The 24,670-nt window shown below is 35.7% G+C and overlaps 9 protein-coding genes and 1 pseudogene across 10 annotated transcripts; 2 read left to right on the top strand and 8 right to left on the bottom strand.

Annotated features, from left to right (window-relative positions):
* Positions 1 to 1,613: 1,613 nt before the first annotated feature.
* LOC17895663 (isoflavone reductase homolog P3) lies at positions 1,614 to 3,085 on the bottom strand. Of its 2 annotated transcripts, none has more exons than XM_023788269.1 (5): positions 2,888 to 3,085; positions 2,661 to 2,795; positions 2,280 to 2,565; positions 1,968 to 2,171; positions 1,614 to 1,888 (listed from the first exon to the last, which is right to left on the bottom strand). In XM_023788269.1, the coding sequence occupies exons 1-5, from the start codon at positions 3,071 to 3,073 to the stop codon at positions 1,695 to 1,697; spliced, it is 1,005 nt and encodes a 334-aa protein (XP_023644037.1). In that variant the 5' UTR covers positions 3,074 to 3,085; the 3' UTR covers positions 1,614 to 1,694. The 2 variants fall into 2 exon arrangements, with proteins under 2 accessions (XP_023644037.1, XP_006301628.1); XM_006301566.2 differs by having other exon boundaries at positions 1,614 to 1,879; positions 2,888 to 3,073.
* A 1,473-nt stretch (positions 3,086 to 4,558) lies between these two features.
* On the bottom strand, positions 4,559 to 6,151 carry LOC17894122 (isoflavone reductase homolog P3). Its single transcript, XM_023788124.1, has 5 exons — positions 5,919 to 6,151; positions 5,695 to 5,829; positions 5,260 to 5,503; positions 4,965 to 5,168; positions 4,559 to 4,883 (listed from the first exon to the last, which is right to left on the bottom strand). The coding sequence occupies exons 1-5, from the start codon at positions 6,102 to 6,104 to the stop codon at positions 4,717 to 4,719; spliced, it is 936 nt and encodes a 311-aa protein (XP_023643892.1). The 5' UTR covers positions 6,105 to 6,151; the 3' UTR covers positions 4,559 to 4,716.
* A 1,225-nt stretch (positions 6,152 to 7,376) lies between these two features.
* LOC111832016 (isoflavone reductase homolog P3-like) lies at positions 7,377 to 8,909 on the bottom strand. Its single transcript, XM_023788091.1, has 5 exons — positions 8,639 to 8,909; positions 8,432 to 8,566; positions 8,059 to 8,344; positions 7,774 to 7,977; positions 7,377 to 7,679 (listed from the first exon to the last, which is right to left on the bottom strand). The coding sequence occupies exons 1-5, from the start codon at positions 8,822 to 8,824 to the stop codon at positions 7,522 to 7,524; spliced, it is 969 nt and encodes a 322-aa protein (XP_023643859.1). The 5' UTR covers positions 8,825 to 8,909; the 3' UTR covers positions 7,377 to 7,521.
* A 335-nt stretch (positions 8,910 to 9,244) lies between these two features.
* Positions 9,245 to 10,829, bottom strand: LOC17894815 (isoflavone reductase homolog P3). The gene is made up of 5 exons (XM_006301390.2): positions 10,575 to 10,829; positions 10,356 to 10,490; positions 9,874 to 10,117; positions 9,591 to 9,794; positions 9,245 to 9,491 (listed from the first exon to the last, which is right to left on the bottom strand). Exons 1-5 carry the CDS (start codon positions 10,758 to 10,760, stop codon positions 9,325 to 9,327), a joined length of 936 nt encoding a protein of 311 aa, XP_006301452.2. The 5' UTR covers positions 10,761 to 10,829; the 3' UTR covers positions 9,245 to 9,324.
* Positions 10,830 to 11,313: 484 nt separating this feature from the next.
* Positions 11,314 to 12,896, bottom strand: LOC17895470 (isoflavone reductase homolog P3). The gene is made up of 5 exons (XM_006300475.2): positions 12,667 to 12,896; positions 12,453 to 12,587; positions 12,114 to 12,357; positions 11,828 to 12,031; positions 11,314 to 11,718 (listed from the first exon to the last, which is right to left on the bottom strand). Exons 1-5 carry the CDS (start codon positions 12,850 to 12,852, stop codon positions 11,552 to 11,554), a joined length of 936 nt encoding a protein of 311 aa, XP_006300537.2. The 5' UTR covers positions 12,853 to 12,896; the 3' UTR covers positions 11,314 to 11,551.
* Positions 12,897 to 13,606: 710 nt separating this feature from the next.
* Positions 13,607 to 14,766, top strand: LOC17895904 (glutathione S-transferase DHAR2). The gene is made up of 3 exons (XM_006302758.2): positions 13,607 to 13,723; positions 13,835 to 13,925; positions 14,094 to 14,766. Exons 1-3 carry the CDS (start codon positions 13,666 to 13,668, stop codon positions 14,584 to 14,586), a joined length of 642 nt encoding a protein of 213 aa, XP_006302820.1. The 5' UTR covers positions 13,607 to 13,665; the 3' UTR covers positions 14,587 to 14,766.
* Positions 14,767 to 14,813: 47 nt separating this feature from the next.
* LOC111832182 lies at positions 14,814 to 15,732 on the bottom strand (annotated as a pseudogene).
* LOC17894742 (cylicin-2) lies at positions 15,723 to 17,298 on the bottom strand. Its single transcript, XM_006302083.2, has one exon. The coding sequence runs from the start codon at positions 17,296 to 17,298 to the stop codon at positions 15,742 to 15,744; it is 1,557 nt and encodes a 518-aa protein (XP_006302145.1). The 3' UTR covers positions 15,723 to 15,741.
* A 2,408-nt stretch (positions 17,299 to 19,706) lies between these two features.
* Positions 19,707 to 20,970, top strand: LOC17894472 (protein RADIALIS-like 6). Its single transcript, XM_006302942.2, has 2 exons — positions 19,707 to 20,040; positions 20,686 to 20,970. The coding sequence occupies exons 1-2, from the start codon at positions 19,772 to 19,774 to the stop codon at positions 20,711 to 20,713; spliced, it is 297 nt and encodes a 98-aa protein (XP_006303004.2). The 5' UTR covers positions 19,707 to 19,771; the 3' UTR covers positions 20,714 to 20,970.
* A 1,099-nt stretch (positions 20,971 to 22,069) lies between these two features.
* Positions 22,070 to 23,921, bottom strand: LOC17894614 (zinc-finger homeodomain protein 5). The gene is made up of 2 exons (XM_006302538.2): positions 23,509 to 23,921; positions 22,070 to 23,431 (listed from the first exon to the last, which is right to left on the bottom strand). Exon 2 carries the CDS (start codon positions 23,277 to 23,279, stop codon positions 22,359 to 22,361), a length of 921 nt encoding a protein of 306 aa, XP_006302600.1. The 5' UTR covers positions 23,280 to 23,431; positions 23,509 to 23,921; the 3' UTR covers positions 22,070 to 22,358.
* Positions 23,922 to 24,670: the final 749 nt, after the last annotated feature.

Raw genomic sequence — 24,670 nt, 5'->3', positions numbered from 1 at the left:
ATGTATTGTATGCACACGTTTGGTAGAAATGTAATGATTCACAGCTTCGTAGTTGCTGGCAATCACCAAGAGCCAGAGAAGTCATGCATCTCCCGACAAAATCCATACTATCAAAAATAACCCCCAAATATATAAAAAATAGTTAGGCAAGAAACATAAGTCACAAATCGAATAAAGACCAAAAACTCTTTGTCATTTCCAAGATCGTTCCTGCTATGCTATCACCGCTTTGAGTATTTTTAAACAAATAAAACGATTATAAGATCTTACTAAACTATACAGGTTTATTTTTCTTATTCCCTAATTATATATAGAGCGCAAAATAATGCTAATTTATAAACTTAAAAGTATCATCGCTGGCCAACAAAGAATAAAAAACATCAAAGAGAAAGAAATTTTGTACTAATGATCCACAAAGCTAGATGAAAGAAAGTATTTAGTGATCACTGATCACCTAATGATACTATTATATGTAGCTTATAAGTGGCAGTGACATATATATAGTTGTTGTGTTGGTTCTGTTGGTAATGCCTTTTTCCTAAACCATCTAGTATGATTTTATATTATATGATTAGGATTCTGAAAATGACATCGTAAGATGAAAATAAAGAAATTATTATATCATTCGTGCGTGTGTGCGATGTTGACCGTTTTGCTCATATCTAATCAGTGCGTTGGTTATTTTTCACCCAACTTAACATTTGAGAGTACAATTTTCAGAAAATCTGAAAGCCAAAATCATAATTAACTAGTACAAGTAAACAGTACTAACAGATTATATCATAACTTAGAATATCCCGATAGATTATGTCTAATATAATGTATTAAGAATCCCAAACAAGAAAATGTAACAAAACTTAATACATATATAGTGGTAAGTTTCTGCCCCTAAATGAGATGTAAGTAATACCATACTCTTTGATGAGTTTCGTATTAAGACAACTAATTTAGAGTTGGAGTTGGCTTGGCGACAAACAAAAACAAAACTGATCAGTAAGCTTTTTGGGCAATTGAGATCTGACTTGTATAAATCTAAGCAATGGGGTCAGTTACTTTTGTAGCTTTATAGAAGAAGAAAAAATGTGTAAATCAATTGCCATACGATCGAGAATCTAATTATGTCAGTCAAAGCAAAAAAAAAAAAAATGGAGCCCATGATACATACTCACGTAGTGTCATTATTTTCGTTCCTTTCCAACAAATAAAACGTATTTCATGCTTTTTTGGATAGACGATGGCATCATGAAACCCTAATCTGCCATGGCCTTTACAAGTTTTTATAGGTTTTTATAAGCGTTAAAGTTTTTTTCAGTTGCTTTTTTTTTGCTAAAAGTAGTCTTTTGAGAGAATCTCTTAGCCATATGCATTGCATATTCACAACCCTACCACATGCCTTTGCTTGCTTCGTTTGTGTTCTTTGTTTTTCTAGAAAATCAAAATTCACGCATTGTCTCGGCCCAATAAGGAGGATCCATAGTGGAAACGTCTACCTTACAGAGAAAGCTATAGAAGAAGCCTAAAATGACATCGTAATAAAGGAAGAAGAAGTGCTCCCTGATGCCCACTCGCTGTCCTAAGATTCGTCTCTTACATTTGACTTAATTTAACCTCACACGCACACACAAACACACATTCTTGACCACCATCCATTATTATTGTTACAACTATTTAACTTGCGTCATGGTAAAGGTGAATTAATTAGGTGATTTTAGGAGATATTTTAAGTGAATTTGACTAAGATACTCATTGATAGTGGTGTACTTGACATCAGGGTAAAGTTCAGAGGCTTCCACTCCAAATGAAGGCTCTATTGTGAAACTGGTCTGATCTCCTCTAACAAACACCGCGTGGTTTATCGACTTAAAAACATCCATCGGAACTGGAGATTACGAAAAAAGAATTATGGCGGTAATAAAGAATTTATGAAACCTCTCTTGGTGATAAATGGTCAGATTTTGATTTATTACCTTGGATGCTTTTAAGGATTTGTTCTTCTGAGATGTGAGTTTTTTCAAGTGACTTGCCGATCTTTTTCTCCCACAAGGTGACCATTTCATTCATTGATAAAGTGTTCTTAGGAGGTTTAATGTAGAGTGTTTTGTTCAGACTCCTTGGATCATCCACTGTCCTGATCGTGTAAGCAGCAGTATCTTCCTCTTTGTTGATCACTACTGCAAATACAATCTATAACTTGTCATATACATAATCTTTAATAAATAAATAAATAAAAAGTTGAAATTTTACTTTCTGTGACATTGGGATAAAAACTAAATTTCAACCTTTGGCATTTCCATCGCCTAATATGGTGACTTTGTCTCTAGGAGGAATGTTTTCGTCGCCAAAAATGATGACTTTGTCTCTAGTAGGAGAAATGAGACCAGGCTCGAACTGAACTAACGTACGCAAGTAAAGACCGGCAGAGCAATTGCTAACAACGTAAGTGTATGGTATTCCTTCAGCCTCTATGGCTTTCTTGATCTGTACCTTGGCTGCAAAAAATGATTTGGCCGGCTCAACAGCATTTGTCCTCTCCACGTCTGTCCCAAACTCCGCCGGCAAGAATCTCTGGAAAAACAACAAATAAGAGACTATGTGCAATAGGCCTTTTTCTCATAATTAACTATATCATAATAGTAATGAGGTTGGAATCAAAATCCGACCTTGACGTTACCGGCTTCTTTGATAGCGGAAATGAGCTTGGTTTGATCCAAGATTTGCTTGTGCCCGATGGTTGATATCACTACATCGACCTGTTTGATGGCCTTTACTAAGCTTTCATGATCATTCAAATCCCCCTGATCAAGTTAATGACATAACTAAGGTTACGGTAATTATGAATTTGTATACTTGTTAGAGAATGATATAGTTCGAGCATGCATATAGGTACGTGTAGTATTGTGACACCGAGATCTTTGAAAAACTGGAGGGTTTTGCCCTTGACGGGATCGGAGAGAGATGCTTCTCGGACAAGAGCAAATGTTGAGTTACCGGCTTTTGCGCTAGCTTCAACGATGAATTCTCCCATGTAACCAGTCCCTCCAATCACCAGAATCTTGCTTTTCTCCGTCGCCATGTTTCAAACGTGGTAATGACTAATGAATACGTCGTACTAAATCAACGAATGATGTTGCTGTGGATTTTAAGTGATGGACGACTGGCGTTGGCAGGCCAATTATTTATGGATACTATTTGGTGGGTTGATTTACGACAGTACCCCTCACTCTGCTCAATCTGTTATTCACATTATAAACATGTTCTGCTCCGACAATTGCAAATTACACCAAATTCTACAACCGACCATATTCACAATATAGACCAAAGGTGGCGAAGACAATCTTTTCGTTCTGATATTAGCAAAAATGTAATTTTGTAATTTGTATATATGGTTTTAACCGAAAAATGTGATTCAAATATTTTTTTTTTAATTTTGGCGGAAAAACATAATTATAAAAAATTTATGATTTTTGAGAAATTTTGTAGTTTTGCAAGAAAATATTTTTCTATTATAACATAATTATGATTTTTTTTTATATATAAAAGCTGTAAAACTATTTTGTTAAAACCACAAAAATTATAGAATGAAATTTTTGTATAAACTACCAAAACTTTGGAATTTCGAAAAAATGATTTTCTAAAGAAATTCTGTATGAAATTAACAATGAATGTGAATATGTGACCCGCTCCATATGTTAAGATGATCTTTTTTTTTTGTATTTAAGGGTATTTTAGGTTTTCAATAGAGTTTTCTTCTTTGTAAAGTCAAGTGTTTTATACATGTACTACGTACTACGAGGTATGTATTATGTCGGCAAGAAAATAAATTGGTGTACTAGGAAAACTTTCTTGATAATAATTGTGCTTCTTGAGAATTGTCGAATCATAATTATTACGTACCTTCTTACCTGCACTCATACACAAAAAAGGAAGATCGTACAAATCAATCAACATGAAATAATTTTAATCTTGAATCTCTAATTTATAACAACTTAGGGCATCCTCATTGGGGGTATCTTAGGAGGCTAAGATACCCCCACTTTTCCAAAGAAAATCCTTATATAACATACTTTCTTTGAAAAAGTGGGGGTATCTTAGCCTCCTAAGATACCCCCAATGAGGATGGTCTATAATCATGTCTCAAGGTTTTCGCGTCGCGTGTGCTCTCACTAAAAAATGTGAAAACTTATTTGTAGAGTTTTTTAGTTTCCTTCTTCTCCTACATTATATGTTACGACAAACAAAATGTTGTTTCCTATATAGCTACTAGAAACATAAACTGTCTGAAGTATGAAAAGTAAACCTAAATTCGAGCCAACTTTTTTTTTTTTTTAAACTATCAACTCTATTATTGGAGTTTTCTTCGAACTATTGCAGTTACAACTTATATTTTCCAAACTCTTTGTGGTCCTTGTGTAGCACCAAAGCTTACCATTTTTTAGGCTGGCCACTGTCCGTAAGACCGTAACTCCGTAAGTAATGTATATTTCATCGATCGGAAATAGAGTGACACAAACACACAAAAATACACACAAACACACACAACATAACAATAATAATAATAATAATAAAACACATACACACACGCGAAAATAGACACAAGCACACACATCCACACACATTTTCTTCACCATTGCGAGAATCATTATTTATTGTTACGACTATGATGAAACTATATATATTCGTCGTCATCCAGGTGAATATGGTGGTTTACTAATATTCTCACTCTAATTGACTGAGATACTCCTCGACAGTGGTGTACTTGACATCAGGGAAAAGCTCAGAGGCTTCCACACCGAACGAAGGCTCTATAGTGAAACTGGTCTGATCTCCCTTCACAAACACCGCGTGGTTTATGGACAGAAGAATATTGATTGGAACCGGAGCCTCTGGAATAAACAAAAATGTGTTATATTATGCAAATGAAAAAGACCAGTAAAAAAAAGAACCTTAGAAACATTTTCTAAAACCTTCGATGCTTTTGAAGATTTGTTCCTCTGACAAGTAAGTCTTCTCAAGAGGCTTGCCGATCTTTTTCTCCCACAAGGTGACTATTTCGTTCATCGATAAAATGTTCTTAGGAGGATTGATGTAAAGGATTTTGTTCAGAGTCCTCTCATCATTCACTGCCATGATCGTGTAAGAAGCGGTATCTTCCTCATTGTTGAACACAGCTGCGAAATCGAAAAAAATGGAACTTAATATACAAATCTTGCTTTCCTGTTTTTAGATTCATTTTTTCTGTCTGCATAATAAATTATCAACCTTTGGCATTCCCGTCACCTAAAATGGTGACTTTGTCTCTAGGAGGAGAAGTGAGACCAGACTGAAACTGAGCTAAGGTACGCAAGTAAAAGGCGGTAGAGCAATTGTTAACAACGTATGTGTATGGTACTCCTTCAGCTTCTATGGCTCTTCTGATCTCTACCTTCCCGGCGAAATATGACTTTGCCGGCTCATGGGCACTTGTCCTGTCTACGTCACTACCAAACTCACACGGCAAGAATCTCTGCAAAAGAATTAAACATCAACTACAAATCTCGTATATATATATATATATATATATATATATATATATATATATATATATATATATATATATACAATATATACATGTGTGTGTAATAGCTATTTATATGTAACCTAAATATTTTTTAAAAAGCTATGTATATGTAGTAAGGGTTTGAATCAAATACCAACCTTGACGTTACCAGTTTCTTTCATAGCGGAAATGATCTTGGTTTGATTCAAGATTTGCATGTGGCCAACGGTTGATATCACCGCATCGACCTGTTTTATGGCCTCCACCAAGCTATCGTGATCATTCAAATCTCCCTGATTAGAGTAAGGTTAATGTTATACTTTGTATAGGGTGAACATCTACGGAACATGTTAGAGAGAGATTAGAGTTCATGCGTACGTACGTGTAGTATTGTGACGCCAAGATCTTTAAAACTCTGGACGGTCTTTTCCTTGATGGGATCGGTAAGAGATGCTTCTCGGACAAGAGCAAACGTCGGGTTGCCGGCTTTCACGCTCGCTTCGACGATGAACTTCCCCTTGTAACCAGTCGCTCCGATCACCAGAATCTTGCTTTTCTCCGTCGCCATGCTTAGTTTTAGACTTGAATAATAATTTAGTGCTTACGATTTGAATACCAATGCTGTGGAATTGCGTGATGGAAATGGCGTTTGCAGGAGAGCAATTTATTGACAATAATTTGTGGGCTGATTTACAATAATACCCACTGATTCACCATGTCACATCATAATTTTTACACTTTTTTAAATTCACACATGATAAACAACTTTGGGTTTGGCCCCCAAAAAAAAATAAACAACTTTGGGTAAAAAGAATGCAGGACATCAATTGAAAGGTTATATTGTATATATAAAACATTTGAAAAAAAAATGAAGAAAGAGTGAGAAAATGTTCTAATTTTTCTTTCTTTCTTTCTTTATTATAATAAATATATATCTTATGTATGTTTTCAAATTCTAAATTTGCAATAATTATAAAATTTTCTAAAATTACAAATTATAAATTTATTTAATTTTTAAAAATTAATTTTTTTTCTAAGATACCCAACTTAAGATCCCACCAATAAACACATCCCAAAACCAAAAACAAAATTATAACTCTTAAGCTTTACTTTTTCAAAATTAATTATAAATTAATGCTAATATCAAAAATTAGCATCCTACCTATAATGTTGCTCTAAGACACTTGTCTTCCATATAATAGTTGGGTTTCATTTGTTTTCTTCTTTATTATTAAAATTTAAATATATAATTCATTTATTATGTAAAAATATCTCTAAAATGCTTTGCAACCTTTATTGTTTTCTTTCCTACTTTTTCTTTTTTATTTTTATTTTTATTTTTTAATTCTTAAATATATACACTATACTCTTTAAGAACTTTTGTCGGAGGTGCTCATGTAGATGAACATGATCTTAGGACTTGCCTTCTTTTGTATATACAGAGATTATTTTAAAAATAAATTTTTCCTAGAAATTTGGTATACCAATTTTCTTTTTTAACATTGATATAACTATTTAAGTATTATGTTTACTACTATATATGTTGGGACACTTGATCCGTTGTATGAGTGGCGCGATCTTACACCTTACGCATGAATGAAGTAACTTCATTGAAGTTCTTAAAATCTTAGTTATACCGTATATACTCTTATGCATTTTGAAGATCAACCAGGTAGCCATAGCCTCTTTCGGATGATGTCCCTTCGTTCGACAAGAAGCTTCAGGTGCATCAGTCTTGATCCTATGGTGGTCACTGAGAATTTTCCCAGTGGGGTTTGGAAACGATTTGGGGATCTCAGACTAGCTCGCAGATGTACCTTAAGCTTTAAATGACACAAGATACGGAGATATACTATCATTTTGCTTGAGTAGCCACAGTACACACACGTTACTTCTATATATATACGAGAATCCTTATTATTGTAACAGACATGTAACTGACGTCATTGTATTGGCGAATGTGTGCTTTTATGAAATTGTACATCTCAAGTGAATTGGCTGAGATACTCATCAATACTCGTGTACTTGACATCAGGGTAAAGCTCAGAGGCTTCCACACCAAACGAAGGCTCTATGGTGAAATTGGTTTGATCTCCTCTGACAAACACCGCGTGGTTTATCGACTTAAAAACATCCATCGGAACTGGAGATTACGCAAAAAGAAGATAAAATTCTTTTTTTGTTAGCAATGAAAAAAACCTCTCTTGGTGATAAATGGTCAGATTTTGATTTATTACCTTGGATGCTTTTAAGGATTTGATCTTCTGAGATGTGAGTCTTCTCAAGAGACTTGCCGATCTTTTTCTCCCACAACGTGACCATTTCGTTCATCGATAAAGTGTTCTTAGGAGGTCTTATGTAGAGGGTTTTGTTGAGAGTCCTTGGATCATCCACTGTCCTGATTGTGTAAGCAGCAATATCTTCCTCTTTGTTGATTACAACTGTAAAAACAATCTATAACTTGTCATATTAAATTTTTTGTTATTATACTATACTTTATATTACATTATAAAATTCTCAACCTTTGGCACTTCCATCGCCTAAAATGGTGACTTTGTCTCTAGGAGGAACATTTTCGTGGCCAAAGATGATAACCTTGTCTCTAGTATGAGAAATGAGACTAGACTCGAACTGAACTAATGTACGCAAGTAAAACCCGGCAGAGCAATTGCTAACAACGTAGGTGTATGGTATTCCTTTAGCTTCTATGGCTTTCCTTATCTGTACCTTCCTTGCAAAAAATGACTTTGCCGGCTCAACGGCACTGGTTCTCTTCACGTCTACCCCAAACTCAGCCGGCAAGAATCTCTGGAAAACATCAGCTACGTATCTAGTAAGAGACTACTATCTACAATTGTCACTGGTAACGAGTTTGATGATGAATCAAATTCTGACCTTAACGTTACCGGTTTCTTTAATGGCGGAAATTATCTTGGTTTGATCCAACATTTGCATGCTTCCAACGGTTGATATCACCACATCGACCTGTTTGATGGCCTTTACTAAGCTCTCATGATCATTCAAATCTCCCTGACAAGTTACATAGCTAAGGTTATGGTTATAAATTTGTATACATGTTAGAAAATGATAGTTCATGCATACGTGTAGTATTGTGACACCGAGATCTTTAAAACTCTGGATGGTTTTCCACTTGACGGGATCTGAAAGAGACGCTTCTCGGACAAGAACAAACGTTGGGTTACGGGATTTAGCGCTAGCTTCAACAATGAATCCTCCCATGTAACCAGTCCCTCCAATCACCAGAATCTTGCTTTTCTCCGACGCCATGTTTCGAATGTGGTAATGACTAATGAATGAATGCTACTTGAATAGTGATGATGTGTGGAATCTGAGTGAAGGAATGAATGGCGTTGACAGGGCAATTCTTTATGGACAATATTTGGTGAGTTGATTTACGAACAAATATTATCCTCACTCGACATCCCATGTGGTGAACAGTTTTTGACTCCCATGTTCTGTTCGTAAAATACAAATTACATGAATTCTAGCACAAACGATAATATATGAAAACAATTATATACAAATATGCATACAAAGATATGTGAATTTGTGAGATAATATTATTGTGGCTTACTCATGGATGCACTATGGTGGTACTCAAGAGCTCCATTGGGTTGAAAAATAATGAATAAGAATATTAATTCATTTTCCATTGAAAGATCAAAACAGAGGTAAAGCACTGTGAGATATCACAAGAATCATTTTTATTGATACAAACATGAAACTATTGTCATGGTGGTACACAAGGTGATTTATGATCAAGTACCTCAAACAAAATAACTGAGATACTCATCAATAGTAGTGTATTTGACATCAGGGTAAAGCTCAGAGGCTTCATAACCGAAAGAAGGCTCTATAGTGAAATTGGTCTGATCTCCCTTCACAAACACAGAGTGGTTTATGGCCAAAAGATTTTTGATGGGAACCGGAGACTCTGCCAAAGAAACAAAAAAAAAAAGAACTTTTTATTTAGCTAATGCAGAAGGCAGTGCTAAAGAATCTAAAAACATCATGATTTGATGATATTTCAAACCTTGGATGCTCTTAAAGATTTGTTCCTCTGACAAGTAAGTCTTCTCAAGAGACTTGCCAATCTTTTTCTCCCACAAGGTGACTATCTCGTTCATGGACAAAGTGTTGTTAGGAGGGTTAATGTAGAGAGTTTTATTCAGAGTCCTCTGATCATCCACGGCTTTGATCGTATAAGCAGCAATATCTTCCTCCTTGTTGAACACAGCTGCGAAATATTCGACCGTGTTAGATTCATTTTGAACTACTGTATAAAAAACACATTAGTGTTTGGATATGAAACTAACCTTTGGTATTTCCATCGCCAAATATTGTGACTTTGTCTCTAGGAGGAGAAGAGAGACCAGGCTCGAATTGTACCAATGTGGGCAAGTAGTAACCGGACAAGTAATTGGTAACAATGTAAGTGTATGGTATTCCTCCCGCTTCAACGGCTCTCCTGGTCTCTAGTTTCCTCGCAAAAGCCGACTTCGCTGGCTCAACCTTACTCGACCTCCCTACGTCCATCCCAAACTCAGACGGCAAGAATCTCTGAAAATAACGTCAATCCAATATAAAGACTATTTGGATGAACTTTTTTTCAACAAAATGCATTATGCTGGTTTGAATGAGGTGGTGACCGACCGACAACACTATCACAAATCACTAGACTAGTCGATCGACTTTTAATTTATATATTCACATGACATAGTCCATCCTATTAAAGCTCTGTAAAACAAGAAATCCAGTACATGATATTTACAAATTCGATCTAATGGAGAAATCTGACCTTGACGTTACCGGCTTCTTTAATGGCTGAAATAATCTTGATTTGATCCAAGATTTGCATGCTCCCGACGGTTGATATAACCACATCGGCCTGTTTAATGGCCTTCACTAAGCTCTCGTGATCGTTCAAATCCCCCTGACCAAGTTTATATACATAACCAGGTTACGGTTCTTGAAAATCTTTTATCAAAGATATCAAAGGAAGGATTGTCAAGCGTACGTGTAGTATTGCGACGCCGAGATCTTTATAATTCTGGACGATTTTGCCTTTGACGGGATCGGAGAGAGAGGCTTCTCTAACGAGAGCCAAGGTGGAGTGCCGTGCTTTCACGCTCGCTTCTATAATGAGTTTGCCGATGTGACCAGTCCCTCCGATCACCAGGATCTTGCTTTTCTCTAACGCCATGTTTAAGTTTGAGACCGTACGAGATAATGAGTGTCTTCTCTGTTTTAGTTGCTACGAGAACGATGTAAGCGGAGGAACATCAATTTATGGTTGATTGATGTACGATAATACCTAACCTTGCTTTACTTATAAGATATTTTCTTTTTGCCTTGTCGACAATTGAGTCTAAAAATATTTAATTATCTATTAACTTGTTTATGTCGAGCTCTACTTTAAAAACTTAAATCTTATTATTTACCTACCTTCGCTTATAAAATTCAAATCCTATTCCCTAATTAAAGGTTTTTAAATTTGGTAACATTTGTGACTCACGCCATTACAAAACCTTCGCAAATTCTCTCATAAATCGATAGGTCATTTATTAATATTTAATTTTTATTTGTTTAAGTTCATTATTTATATTTGTTTCTGATTGATACATTAAAACTTATCTGAATAAATTAGAACTTAAATTCTTAATGGTATACATACACGTATTGATCCGCATGCTATAGATAATAATTCTTATGAAGAATATATTCTTAAACCTTTACACGTACTAATCACTATGCAATAAACAAATTGTATATTTCATAACATTGTGCATAATAATGACTAGCACGTATACCTACTTAGTTTAGCATTTGAAATATGTATTACTTATATAATTCATAACCATCAAAATATCGGAAATAGAGGTAAATAATCACTGTGCATGACGAGTCACACACACACACGCATAACAAGGATAATTTTTAGTGATACAAACATGAAATACGTCGTGGTGGTAATGAAGTGTTTTATCAAGTTCCTCAAGCAAAATAGCTGAGATACTCATCGATACTCGTGTACTTGACATCAGGGTAAAGCTCAGAGGCTTCCACACCAAACGAAGGCTCTATGGTGAAATTGGTCTGATCTCCGTTCACAAAAACTGCGTGGTTTATCGACAGAAGAACATTGATGGGAACCGGAGACTCTGCCAAAACCACAACAAAATAAAAAATAAGATAAAAACTTTTTGTTAAGCTAATTAGAAAAGGCTGTAATTAATTAAAGAATCTAAAAATTTCTTGATTATATAAAACCTTTGATGCTTTTAAGGATTTGTTCCTCTGGGATGTGAGTCTTCTCGAGAGACTTGCCTATCTTTTTCTCCCACAAGGTGACCATTTCGTTCATCGATAAAGTGTTGTCAAGAGGATTAGCGTAAAGGATTCTGTTCAAAGTCCTCGGATCATCCACCGCCTTAATCGTGTAAGCAGCAATATCTTCCTCCTTGTTAATCACAGCTGCCAAGTAAGACCATATAATTAAATTCATGTATAAAATACAAAGCACATTATAATATTTTTTAAATTCTGAAAAGCCAACCTTTGGCATTTCCATCGCCTAAAATGGTGACTTTGTCTCTAGGAGGAGAAGTGAGACCAGGCTCGAACTGAACCAATGTCGGTAGGTAGTAACCGGCAAAGCAACCGGTCACAGCGTAAGTGTATGGTATTCCTTCCGCTTCGACCGCTCTCCTGATCTGTATTTTCCCTGCAAAGGCTGACTTTGCGGGCTCAACCGCGTTTGTCCTGTCGACATCCACCCCAAACTCAGACGGCAAGAATCTCTACAAATAACATATCCAATATGAGCGACAACACTATATCACAAATGAGCCAATATATAGACTAATCTAGAATATATATATTTATACACACCGACCTTGACGTTACCGGCTTCTTTAATGGCGGAAATGATATTGGTTTGATCCAAGATTTGCATGCTCCCTACGGTTGATATGACCACATCGACCTGTTTAATGGCCTTCACTAAACTCTCATGGTCATTCAGATCTCCCTGACCAAGTCAAAATAAGTAAAAGTTATAGTAATGAAACGAACGTATGTTAGTACAGATTACTAGAAATGAAGAATACATGTAGTATAGTGACGCCGATGTCTTTGAAACTCTGGACGGTTTTGCCTTTGACGGGATCGGAGAGAGTTGCTTCTCTAACGAGAGCGAATGTGGTGTGGCCGGCTTTAACGCTAGCTTCTACTATGAATTTTCCAATGTAACCAGTTCCTCCGATCACTAGAATCTTGCTTTTCTCAGACGCCATGTTTTTTAGTTTCAAAAGGTGTTTGGTTTTGAGTGGTAGGAGAATGATTTGGAATGTGAGTGAATGAATGGCTTTGACAGGCCAATTTATGGACCAGACCAGTGATTGACTGATTTACGATAATAGCCTTACCGAACCTTACTTCTATTCTACGATTTATATTTAATTATTTCTCTTGTTAGTGCCTCCACATCAAAACTCTCATGTATGATGTATCCCTCATTAAACCCAAAAGAAACATTAATTAAAACAGAAAAATTGTTGTTAACCGGAAGCTTAATAAAATTACAATTTTCTTAAATAAAATTAATACTATTCTCATCATCAACTGACCCACGCTCTTAACCCTCCATTAGAAGGGTTTTAAAGAACATAGTGAGATGTAAGATTAATTCTCATTAATTGGTCAAAAACTATATAATGTGGTTGATGTAAACCACACTAAGCAAAACTAAATCTTTAAACCAAAAAGGCAAAAGTAAAAAAAACAAACGACAAATTAGATTAGTGTTTATGGTAATATCAATTTGCATATGGAATCTGGACACAATATTGATCAAATTCACTGACAAATACATTCCAACATCATTAGCTTTTTTTGGGGTCAAACTTCGAATATATTGGAAAACACTGAACGTAACAGCCACTTCATCAGTGACGTCACAAATTTTCCCATGAACGAACCTACAATATGGTATTCAAACCAAACCAAACCAAAGATTCCTTAAATTTTGAAAGATACTTTCCATATTTCATTTTTGCTTTCAAAAGAGAATCTTATTCTCCGACTCAATTGCGAAAATCGAAAGATCGATGGCTCTCGATATCTGCGTCAAGGTTGCCGTCGGGGCTCCTGATGTTCTCGGAGACTGTATGATCGATCAAGCTTTGATTTCACTAATTAGGGTTTTTCTTCTGTATGTGAATTGTTTGTGATTTATTCGATGAATTCTCGAATTTTGTTCTTTTTTTTTGGTTTCAGGCCCGTTTAGCCAACGTGTTCTTCTGACCCTCGAGGAGAAGGAGCTTCCCTACAAGATCCATCTGATTAACGTCTCCGAAAAACCCCAGTGGTATGTAATGTTCTGTGATTTTGAGTACTACTGTAGTAACCCCAAAATCGAAATCATAATAAAGTTGATGAAAGTTTAGATTTTTATTGATTTTGGGGCACTTTTAGATTCTGTATCCTCTGTAAATTTGTGGGCTTTGATAAATCTTATGACTTTGTTTGCTTATAGGTTCTTAGACATTAGCCCAGAGGGGAAAGTTCCGCTGATGAAGCTTGACGGCAAATGGGTGGCTGATTCTGACGTTATCGTTGGACTTCTTGAGGAGAAATTTCCTGAGCCTTCTCTCAAGACTCCTCCTGAATTTGCCTCTGTGGGATCCAAAATCTTTGGTGCTTTTGTGACTTTCTTGAAGAGCAAAGATGCCAATGACGGATCCGAGAAGGCCTTGGTCGATGAGTTAGAAGCCTTGGATAATCACTTGAAGACACATTCTGGTCCTTTTGTAGCCGGAGAGAAAGTTACTGCTGTGGATCTGAGTTTAGCACCTAAGCTTTACCATCTTGAGGTTGCTCTTGGTCATTACAAGAAATGGTCTGTCCCTGAGAGCTTGACTAATGTTCGTAACTACGCCAATGCTTTGTTTGCTAGAGAGTCATTCGAAAAAACCAAGGCTAAGAATGAGTTTGTTGTTGCGGGTTGGGAATCTAAGGTGAACGCTTGATGTGGATCCATGCTTCTCCAGTCAATGTTGTCTAGGACTATTCACCCAATAATGAATATGCGTGTGTTCTTGTTTTTTTTTTGTAAGAGTTGGTTAACCTCCTATCAATAATGATGCAATAAACAATCATGTTCTGTTTGATAATGTATATTTCTAATTCAGTTTGGGATTACAGACCTATAGTCAATCTCTCGATTACAGTAATTGCTTACTACAAGGTGAAGTTTTCAGACAAACTGGCTGAGATACTCATCGACGCTTGTGTACTTGATATCAGGATAAAGCTGAGAAGCTTCCACTACAGAGGAAGGCTCCATTGTAAAATTCCCTTCACAAATATGGCATGATTCAAAGCCAATAGTATATCAAGTGGATGTGGAGACTCTGCATCACTTCCAAGTATTAGCCAACACATGATCTTGATTGTCCAGAAAAGTAATGCATTGTATAAAAGAGGGTGAAATTAGCTCTCTCGCCTGGGATTTTCTTGAGAAGTTGTTTCTCTGAAAAGTGAGTCTTCTCCAAATTACCAATGTTTTGTCTCCCATAATGTGACAATTTCGCTTGTGAAACAATTTTCTTTGGAGGATTGATGTAGAGAGAGTCTTATTAAGAGTTCTGAGGTCATTAATGGCTCTCATAGTGTATGCAGCAATGTCTTCTTCTTTGTTCAGAATAGCTGCAATTCATTCAACCAAATCAGAAAATTCCAATCTAATCTCTCAATTGCAGGTTTTGATTAGATCTTGGCCTCAATATTTTACCTTTAGTGTTGCGTTGCAATCCCCATAGATGGTGACTTTATCTCTAGGAGAAGTGAATCTCACTTCACAATGTGCAAGATTAGGTAAGATAGCCATCAAAGCAGTTGTTGCTCGCATATATGTACGGTACACCTTGGGCTTCAACAGCACGGCGGAGCTCAGCCTTCATTTCAAACTCTGACTTCGCTTTCCCAGTCTCTAATTTCTTTTCTTCTAACTCAAACTCTGGTTTATGCAAGTCAATGCTAGATGACACAAGTTCAAATACTCTTCCAGACTTCCAATGATACTAATAATGAGTTAATTACATTGTATTCCAATTTCTATTCTTTTTTAAACCATAGTTAACAAGGAGCAATTAAAGCGTTTACATAAATTTCATGTACATTAATTATTTTGAAGTGTTCTCTATATCTTTGTCTTTACAGGTAAACCGGCAACCATGTCTCCGGGACTTCAAAGGATTACCCGGTTCAGACTCACTTGACTCCGCAAGTAACCCTCTTAAGCATCTCCTTCTAACTCTCGGCTCATTCCTCACCTTCTCCGTAACCTTTTCCGTCTCTGGTCTCTTCTCCGTCACATTCTTCTCAGGGGGGTTTATAATTTCTTTCATAGATTTCTCAAATGTCAAACTCATGTGAACTCCTGGATCATTCTCACTCACTGAACTCTCAACTATAATCGAATTGTTGATCCCTTGAGTGTTGCCGTTTATGTATGCCCTGAACCTTGCTTCTTCTTTTTCTTCGTCGTAGTCTTTAGGGTTTCTTCCTCCTTCGGGTTCCGTGGCTGTAGTGTTAGGGCTCTCGTCTGGGTTACTTCTGTATCCACGGCGAATATGAACCTCACCGTCTTTTTTGTCTTTCTCAGAACTTATTCCCATTGTAGCTCCTCTGTTTTCGCCAGTTAGAGTATAGACGTTCACGGATTTCTCATCGCCGTTGCTTTTTCCCCAAGTAAGCTTACTGATTCCATCTTTTATGTCTTCTTTGATCTTTTTGCTCATTGAAGATGATCCTTGTCCATTTGTAACTCTCGGATTTCCAGTATTACTCGTTGATGCGACTTTGGTTTTCTGATGGTCGCCATCGGTGTGAATCTCTGTTCTGTTTTGCGTTTTTGTCTCTCTCTCCGGTAGATCTCTCGGTGCTCCTGATGCTGCTGCCATATGTCGTGTGGATTTGCTTAGCGTTGTATCTTCTCTACCAGCAGTCTGAAGAGCTCTCTTCGTTTCTTGTAACGCAAGTTTCTCCTTTTCATTTCTCTTTTGTTGTCCCTGGTCAGCTTCTGACTTCTCTCTACCGCCGTCATGAAGAACTTCCTTCCTTTCTTGTACCGCAAGTTTCTCGATTTCTTTTCTCTTCTGTTGTCCCTGATCTGCTGCTGACTTCTTCTCTCCACTACCTTCAGGAAGAGCTTTCTTCTTTTCTTGCACCGCTTGTTTCTCTGCTTCTGTCTTCTTCCTCTGTTCCTGAACTGCATCTGTTTCTTTTCGCTCTAAATTCTCTTCTGGACGAGCAATAGGAGGTTTCTCTGTCACCGGATTTATTTTCTCGCTAACTACATTTTCAGTGTCTCTCGATGGCTTCTCTTTCATCGTTACCTTTTTCTCCTCCTTCCTCGGAGATTCCAGTTTCTTTGACGGCGAACCAAGTTGTTGGGTAGTCGGTTTTGCCAGCCGGGTTGGAGTGGCTGTACCACGAGAAGGTGACGCAGACAAAGCAGCAGCAATGGCCGCACCGTTGCTTCTAACCCTAGAAAGTGAGGGAGTCGCCTTAGGCTTTGTTTCTGGCTTTGAGGGCTGAGCAATGCCTGCAGGACGAAAAGGAGGTCGTGTAGAAGGAGAAGGAGTAGGTGGTGGTGATGGCGAAGAACTAGTCCCTGAAGAGAGACGAGAAGGAGAGTTGGAGGAGAAGAATGGGATGTAAAAACGGAAAGGAGGCATGATGATTGTAGAGAGATATCAAAAAAAAAAAAAATATATACTGGGGTAAATAGTAAAGAGTAATTATTCGATTCATTCATCTCTGTTTGTGTTTATTTGTATGTATGTGCATGTGTAGCTTTTGTGGAGAAAAGATAACTTTTCAGGTAGGTAAAGAAAAGTGATCGGTTTCTTTCTGCAGTGAAGTTATCTTTGGAATCTCTGTGTTCAATGGATGCTTTTGGTTCCTTGGGTTATAACAGAGAGAGCCTTACAAAGAAGCAAAGAACATAGGGAAAACTTCAAAAAAAGTGAAATATTTAACAAGAAAAGAAAATACAGAGTCTTCTTCAAGCAGGCAAGCAGCAGTTTTAAGACACTGAACATAGGAATACATTTTAACGACGAAAAAAATATCGACCAAGTATCTAGGGCTATCCGATCCGAGCATCATTCAAAAGAGTGTACTGGTTCTAACTTTTACCATAGTGAGTGAGCTGGGGCTTGTTGAAAATAAATACTGATGGTAACTACTGACTAGGATATATTTCAGCTTCTTCAAGGTTTATAAGCATCTCTAAAACGATATAGGTGAAGTTTCCAAAGTTTGATCAGACCGTGTAAAGTTGTATCATAAAATCTAATTGAATAGATTATAGCTTACAAGTAACAAGATGGTGCAACTGTTCACTAGATCCTTAATTAAAAAGTTTTTGAGATTTCGCATTTTATCTACATTTCATGTGAGCAATAGTGCAATACTTTGTTTTGTGTTTTTATATAACAAATATTAGGTGTCTACTTTGTGACGGATGAAGATCATCTTTCAAATGTGTGTGTTCAAAGTTGAAACTCATATACAGTAGACTTTATGTTTTGAATAGAACAACATTATTTCTCTAGCTATCATGTCCATCCAGTTCATCGTGTTTATTCCACTAAATTCATCTCATGCGTTTTACACACCTGATGTATTACGTTCTCGTAAACCAAGAATTCAAATAGTGTGATTCTGATATACCAAAGTCTTTTGCAATATTTCGTTTTCATAACATTTTTTAATGCTTGTGTATTAGTGTGTATACACATATATAATTGTTCTTTACTGTGACTCGAATCTACAAATAGCCAACACTATCCTTTCGAAAGACCTTCGACTCCAATTATAATCAAATGAACAATACCAATGAAATTACAAAACTTTTTCGTCGCTTTCATTAGACATAAAGTATTTACAACAGAAAATAGATTAGATTTGGATATTAGGAATTTTATCACAAAAGGAAACGATAATATCCCTTATGTTCTTATTCTTTTGTAATATTTTTTTCTAGCTAGGCAGGCTATGTCCTTATTCCCTTTGCATCAAACCTTTGGTGGTTCTTATAAAAATGCTTGTCATTACAAATGGGTCTCTTCAATTACATCACACATGAAAAGTCATTAGATTCAAGGTCCCGGAGAATATATTTATCTATCATTTTTGAATTGGTAAATGACAATGACTTTTCTTTTTCACAAATATCCACGAACTTTGGTTACGGAGATAATGAAGATGACATCTCGAATCCTTTTTTTTTTTTTTCTGTTCAGTCTCAAGCATTTTTGCATTGGTTTCATTATCAGTTAATGCTGCGGATATAACTTAGACTTTCATTCAAGCATCTTTTTATATGCTTTGGGTGTTAAAAGATGTATTCTGGTATATATAAGGCTATAAACCCTTTTCATTCCAGTAACTTTTTAGGATAAATGTACCAATCACTCTCTTAATTGTTTAAGATATCGAACACTGTATACGTACGTGCTAAAACAAGCTCACCAGTGTTGTAATCTTCTGTCTATTATCACTACATTACCCCCAAGTTCTTCAACTTACCAACTTGTGAACCGGTTCTCGATATGATCAACCGGTCACAACATTTTTACTTAGATGTGCATTGTCCCAAAATAGCTCCTAACTATCACTAATGCTTAAGTTGTGCCTTCTTTTTAACAATATCATTCATGAACAAACAAAAAATAGAACACAAAAACAAAATAATAAAAAAAAATCTTCCCAATTTTGAAAAGAGATATTTTTAAGTTTACATTTTCTTTATTTCTTTGGTCAATTAGCAATGATAAAATTGTTTGTCTTTTATATATTACTCTTACGTTTTTATCACACTTATCATGTGAGATTCCGGACAAAATACATTTAATTTTTACAAAAATACAATGAGAAATTATTATTTTGGCGTTACGACTGACCTTTTCTAAATCACACAATTGACCGTTATTATGGAGAAAACGTGTTTTATACAAACTTAATTAATGAAAAAACAAAATATAATTATAATAGAAAAATCTCCAACTTGCAGAATCTAGGAAGTCACTTTTTCTCCTCCTTATAAGGAACCCTTCCTTGCATTTCATTTTACAGCAACTCTCATCACTTACTCTCTCTCTCTTTTTTCTATCTTTTTCCTTTCCCTCTCAAGTTAGAAAACAAATGGCGTCAAACTCTACAAGTTCGACCTCTTCATGGACGTTCCATCAGAACAAGATGTTCGAGAGGGCCTTGGCAATTTACGACAAGGACACACCCGACCGTTGGCACAATGTGGCGAAAGCTGTCGAAGGGAAATCTGTAGAGGAAGTGAAGCATCACTATGACATTCTCGTCGAGGATCTCATCAACATCGAGTCTGGTCGTGTCCCTTTGCCCAAATACAAGACCATGGAATCTAAACCAAGAGGCACCAGCGACTTCGACACAAGGTATATAACGAAATATCTATGCCTGATAACTCTCTCACGATTTTGATAGTCATTTTAGTGATGATTTTGAGGAATTCTCTCGAAAGGTTTATAATATTTCTGTGGTTTTAGCTTGCTCCATGTTGATATGACTAGTTTGTCCAAAATATATATTAATTATGAACTTTAAATTTTCTTTTTAAATTATAGTATTTATAAATCACTTACTTATCATGGTTTTTGTTTTTGTCTGTTTAAATATAAATGTAAACTAATGTTGTAATTGAAACAAACCAATTAACACAGTAAAGGGAAATATTCACATGAAATCTAATCCTTTCTTGTACCTCATCACATGCCACATTATATTGTCTTAAAAATATTTTGAAGCACACAAGATTATATCATGATAAGGATACATGTACATAAATGGATAAATTGGTTAATTCTACTTCTGTACATGGTCGGTGGTTGACATAGTGTTATTTATATTACACAAGTTGTTATAATAGCAAAAAACTCGAGTAATTAGAAACCTCTAGTTAACGATATCTTCAAGTTGTTTAATTAAATAATTAATTATATATGATTGGATGGAATCTAATCAACATGCTTGAATTATTAATTAAACATGCCTTCGTTTATGCTGTATTAATTCTTGTACAGGGTGATGAAGAAGAATTTGAAGATCTAAGTTGATGACTGACATCAACGTGAAGATATAGGAGTTTATGTATCGAAGTAAAGAAGGCCTAGTAAAAAAGATTCATAGTGATTATGTGATTTTTGATGTCTTCTGATTAAGTTTGTGTTCATCATTCGCTTTCGTATTTGTCTCTCTTTTTATTTTATGTTTGTTGGATCAGAAGTTCAGAACATGTCATATTTGTCTTAATTTGTGTTATATTTTAATTGAAGAAAATTAAAAACTTTGGCTGTGTGTTTTGTAAACTTGGAGTATTTGATATAATCAACTAGAGAATATAATAAACTTTATAAAGCCGACAAGAATATAGTTTTGCCTAATTTAGGAAATGGGGAAGAGTGATTTATACAAAAAGCTTGCCGAAAGAAGAAAACAATAAGTAGCTGTGAATTGGCTTAATCAAGCAAATCATTATTAGTTTTTTTTGTTTCTCACTGCTAAATACAGCCATAACATATGGTTGTTATCAGAATGTTACGCTGGGCTATTTTATGGGCTTTCTTAGGCTGACTGTTATTGTAGTCAGGCCTTAAACCGTTGAACCAGCCCAACATATACAGCAAGCTGGCCGACTTAAGTACAAAACGACGTCGGTCAGAGTGGCATACGGATGTCCAGCTTTTGAAGTATAAAATATCTTTTGGCCCACTTTCTTTTTTTTTTTCTCAAAGGAAGTAAACATAAATTCTGTAAGAATTAAGATTTTATTTTTTATAAAAATGGTTGCGCAAAAGAGAAAGCTCGAAAAATATAATTTATAACCAATTATTACATTTGGTAGCATAGACACATAGGTCGTGACGACACAGAAAAAAGAAGAAGAAGATACATAGGTCGTGAGTTCTATAATTTTGGCCTCATCTGTTAATTTTATAACAAATGATAATCTTCTTCTCTTTTTCTTTCAAATATTTATTTTCACATGTTTTTCTTTTTGGTACAAATTTGGAAGGTGACAGATCTACAGTAGACTCAAATCATATGGTTACAATTTTGGACATATTTCACATCAAACATTTAAAAAAGTTCAACTTTGATCATAACGCTTGCGTATGCATCTAGTTTATCATATAATTCTTATTTTCTAAAATTCGTGGTTATATTTACCTTTACAATATATACAACCATTTTTAAAATCTTGACATAGATAATAAGCAAATCTGCTAAACATAGCTGAAGACTATATGCATTATACGTTTAGGTGTTTTCATTTGACGTACGGTTAGGTCGGATTCTTCTTTTTTTGTTTCTTTTGTTAGACTCTTGTATAAAAATGTTAATTGTAATTTTGTATTTGGGTATCTAAGTTAGTACAACATAATTGGTTCTGTCAAAGCTTAAATGTAAAAGAAGACAGAAGCATAAACTACTTATAAGGAACAGAAGCTGATTACAACAAGTACAATAAAAAAAACACACACACCAAAAAAAGCAAATCCAAATTAATTAAAAACATTAAACTAAGAAAACAAAAGATCCATTGATTGATCCAAAGATCGTACAAACTACAAAAACCTAGAGAAAAACATTTTAAAACAAAAAAAAACAGCAACAAAGAGATTAAAGTAAATCTCTTACACATAATCACTCTGAATTAAGTAGTTGATGAATCATGATGAGGTGTGAGTGTGATTTAGAGAGTTGTAGGTGTTGGTGGTTTCTTGGCATTGTTCTTGTTGTTATGCATCCAAACTTTGAAGACTTGTCTCTTGACTCCGATCTCACCACAGAATCTTTTAAGCTCTTCTTCGTCTTGCTTGTTCATCCTCCACCCTAGCTTCTCCGCAAACTCCATCATCCTCTCCTTCTGCTCCGTCGTGAACTTTGTCCTGAACCGTTTCTTCGACGACGACATCGAGAACGCCATTTGCCCCGCCGCCGCTCCTGCTCCCTCTCCGCTGGACTGTCCATACATATTTAGATCTTCACTCGACGACTCTGCTCCTCCTCCTCCTCCTCCGTAAGCAACGCTCATCGGCGTCACCATTCCTCCTCCCCCGGTAGGACTCATTCCATACTTGTGGTGATGAATCGGCTGATAATTCGGCGGCGGGGGGAGCATGAGTGGGTTAAGCATCATATTCGGCGGCGGTCTTCTCCCTCCGCCGTACTGGTTATGGTGGTGGTGGTGATGACGGTGGTGAGCGATTAAATCCGAGCTTCCGACACCGTCGATCTCTTTCCTGTGGAAATTACGGTGACAATCACAAGCAGCACATCTGAGAGCTTCAATAGTTCCTTCTTCACCACTCGGCATAAACTCGCCGCATCCGTCGTGTACACTCCCGCCGACGCTCGCCGCGTGGTTCTTGAGACACTCACGGTACCGTACTGGGGATTGAACAGCGGCGGAGATGGAAAAAGAAGAAGGAGACTTGGTTTGGTGGTGATCTAGGGTTTGAGAGTTGCAAGAGACACGAGTGTTGTTGTTGTTGTTGTTATTACCATTGCAATTATCATCATTATTAGTAGTAATGATGTTACTAATAACACCACCATTGTTGCCATTGTCATCTCTTCTTCTCTCTATCATTTCATGGCTTCTCATATCCATTCTTTTTTTTTTCTTGGAGTTTATTTTTTATTTTTTAAATTAAAAACTCAGAAGGATCTAAATTAAAGAGATCAACCAAAAGAAAAAAGCAATATATATTTGTTTACCAGTGGGATGATGATATGATCAGTGAAGGTTGTTAAATTTTATGCCTGAAAAAGAACATATTAATGAGATTACTAATAAGGAAAGACAAGAAAATTAAAGACAGTGAGATTCAGAGACTTACAGATGAGATAAGATATGAAGAAGTACACGAGAAAAAACCCAGTTTTTGTTTTTTTTTGTTTTCGGAGGAACCGTAGAGAGAGGGAGAGGACCTTAAACTCATTTAAAGCTCAGAGCTTTTTGCTTGTGAATTGGTTTTAATGGTGAGAGAGAAAGAAAGAGAGAAGTGTTTGAGGAGAACCTTTTGGGATTAAACAAACTGTAAAAAGGGAGATTTGATTTATTAAGCTAGGGCTAATTGGGTGGGGTTTTTTTTTGGTTAAGGGTGAAAGAGAGAAGAAGGAGAAACCATGTTTGATGTCTCAGTGCTCCCAACAAGCCAACCTTTGAGATCCGATTATAAGAGACAATTTGGTTGCTTGTGGTGAGGCCATTGAGAAAGAGATAAGAGCTGAGCCCTTTAATTTGTGTGTGTGTGTGTGTGAGAGAGATGACACTAAACTAATTTCGTTCCATACCCTACTATACTATATACTACTAGTATTATAATACTAATTAACCACTCCTTTATTATTAACTTTATACTTCTTCTTCCATTAAGCTGTGTGTGTTTTTAATTATCTATTTTTGCTTCATCTTTTTCCCATTAAGCTGTGTGTATTTATCTACTTTAGCTCCTTTTTTATATTAAACTGACATACATTTTTTTATAATTTTAATAATGCATCAGAAAATTTAGTTATTTTTGTTTGAGTTACTTCTCTTATTTCTATGTGTTTACAAAAGGTTTATCCTATAGTTTTAATTTATAGCAGAAATTTATAATACAGACCCTTTCATATCAAAATTAAAAATCAGTAAAATGAAGGGAAGAAAACATACAGACAAAAAAAATAGAATGGGAGTAGATACTAATTTCGCAGTGTTTGGCTGATTAATTGACAAAAGAGAAAAAAAAGATTACTCTATTTTTAACAAGTATAATTGAATTTTTCATAAAATATGTGACAATATATTTGAAACGGATTTTAGTAATTAATTGACTATTGAGTTAACATTTGAAGTAAATGTGTGTTTGTTGCCCTGATAGATAGCTCTGAATAACAACAACATTGCATAATAGAGATAAACATATTCGTTGAGAAGGAAGGAAATGATGATTGTTTTGTTTGAATCTTTTTTTGATAGTATATTGTTGTATTGTAAAACACACATAGTAGTAT

This window comes from Capsella rubella, unplaced genomic scaffold (genome assembly GCF_000375325.1).
Source record: "Capsella rubella cultivar Monte Gargano unplaced genomic scaffold, Caprub1_0 scaffold_2, whole genome shotgun sequence".
Lineage (NCBI taxonomy): Eukaryota > Viridiplantae > Streptophyta > Magnoliopsida > Brassicales > Brassicaceae > Capsella > Capsella rubella.
Note: the sequence above shows the minus strand (reverse complement) of the source record. Positions and strands in the feature narration are given on the sequence as shown.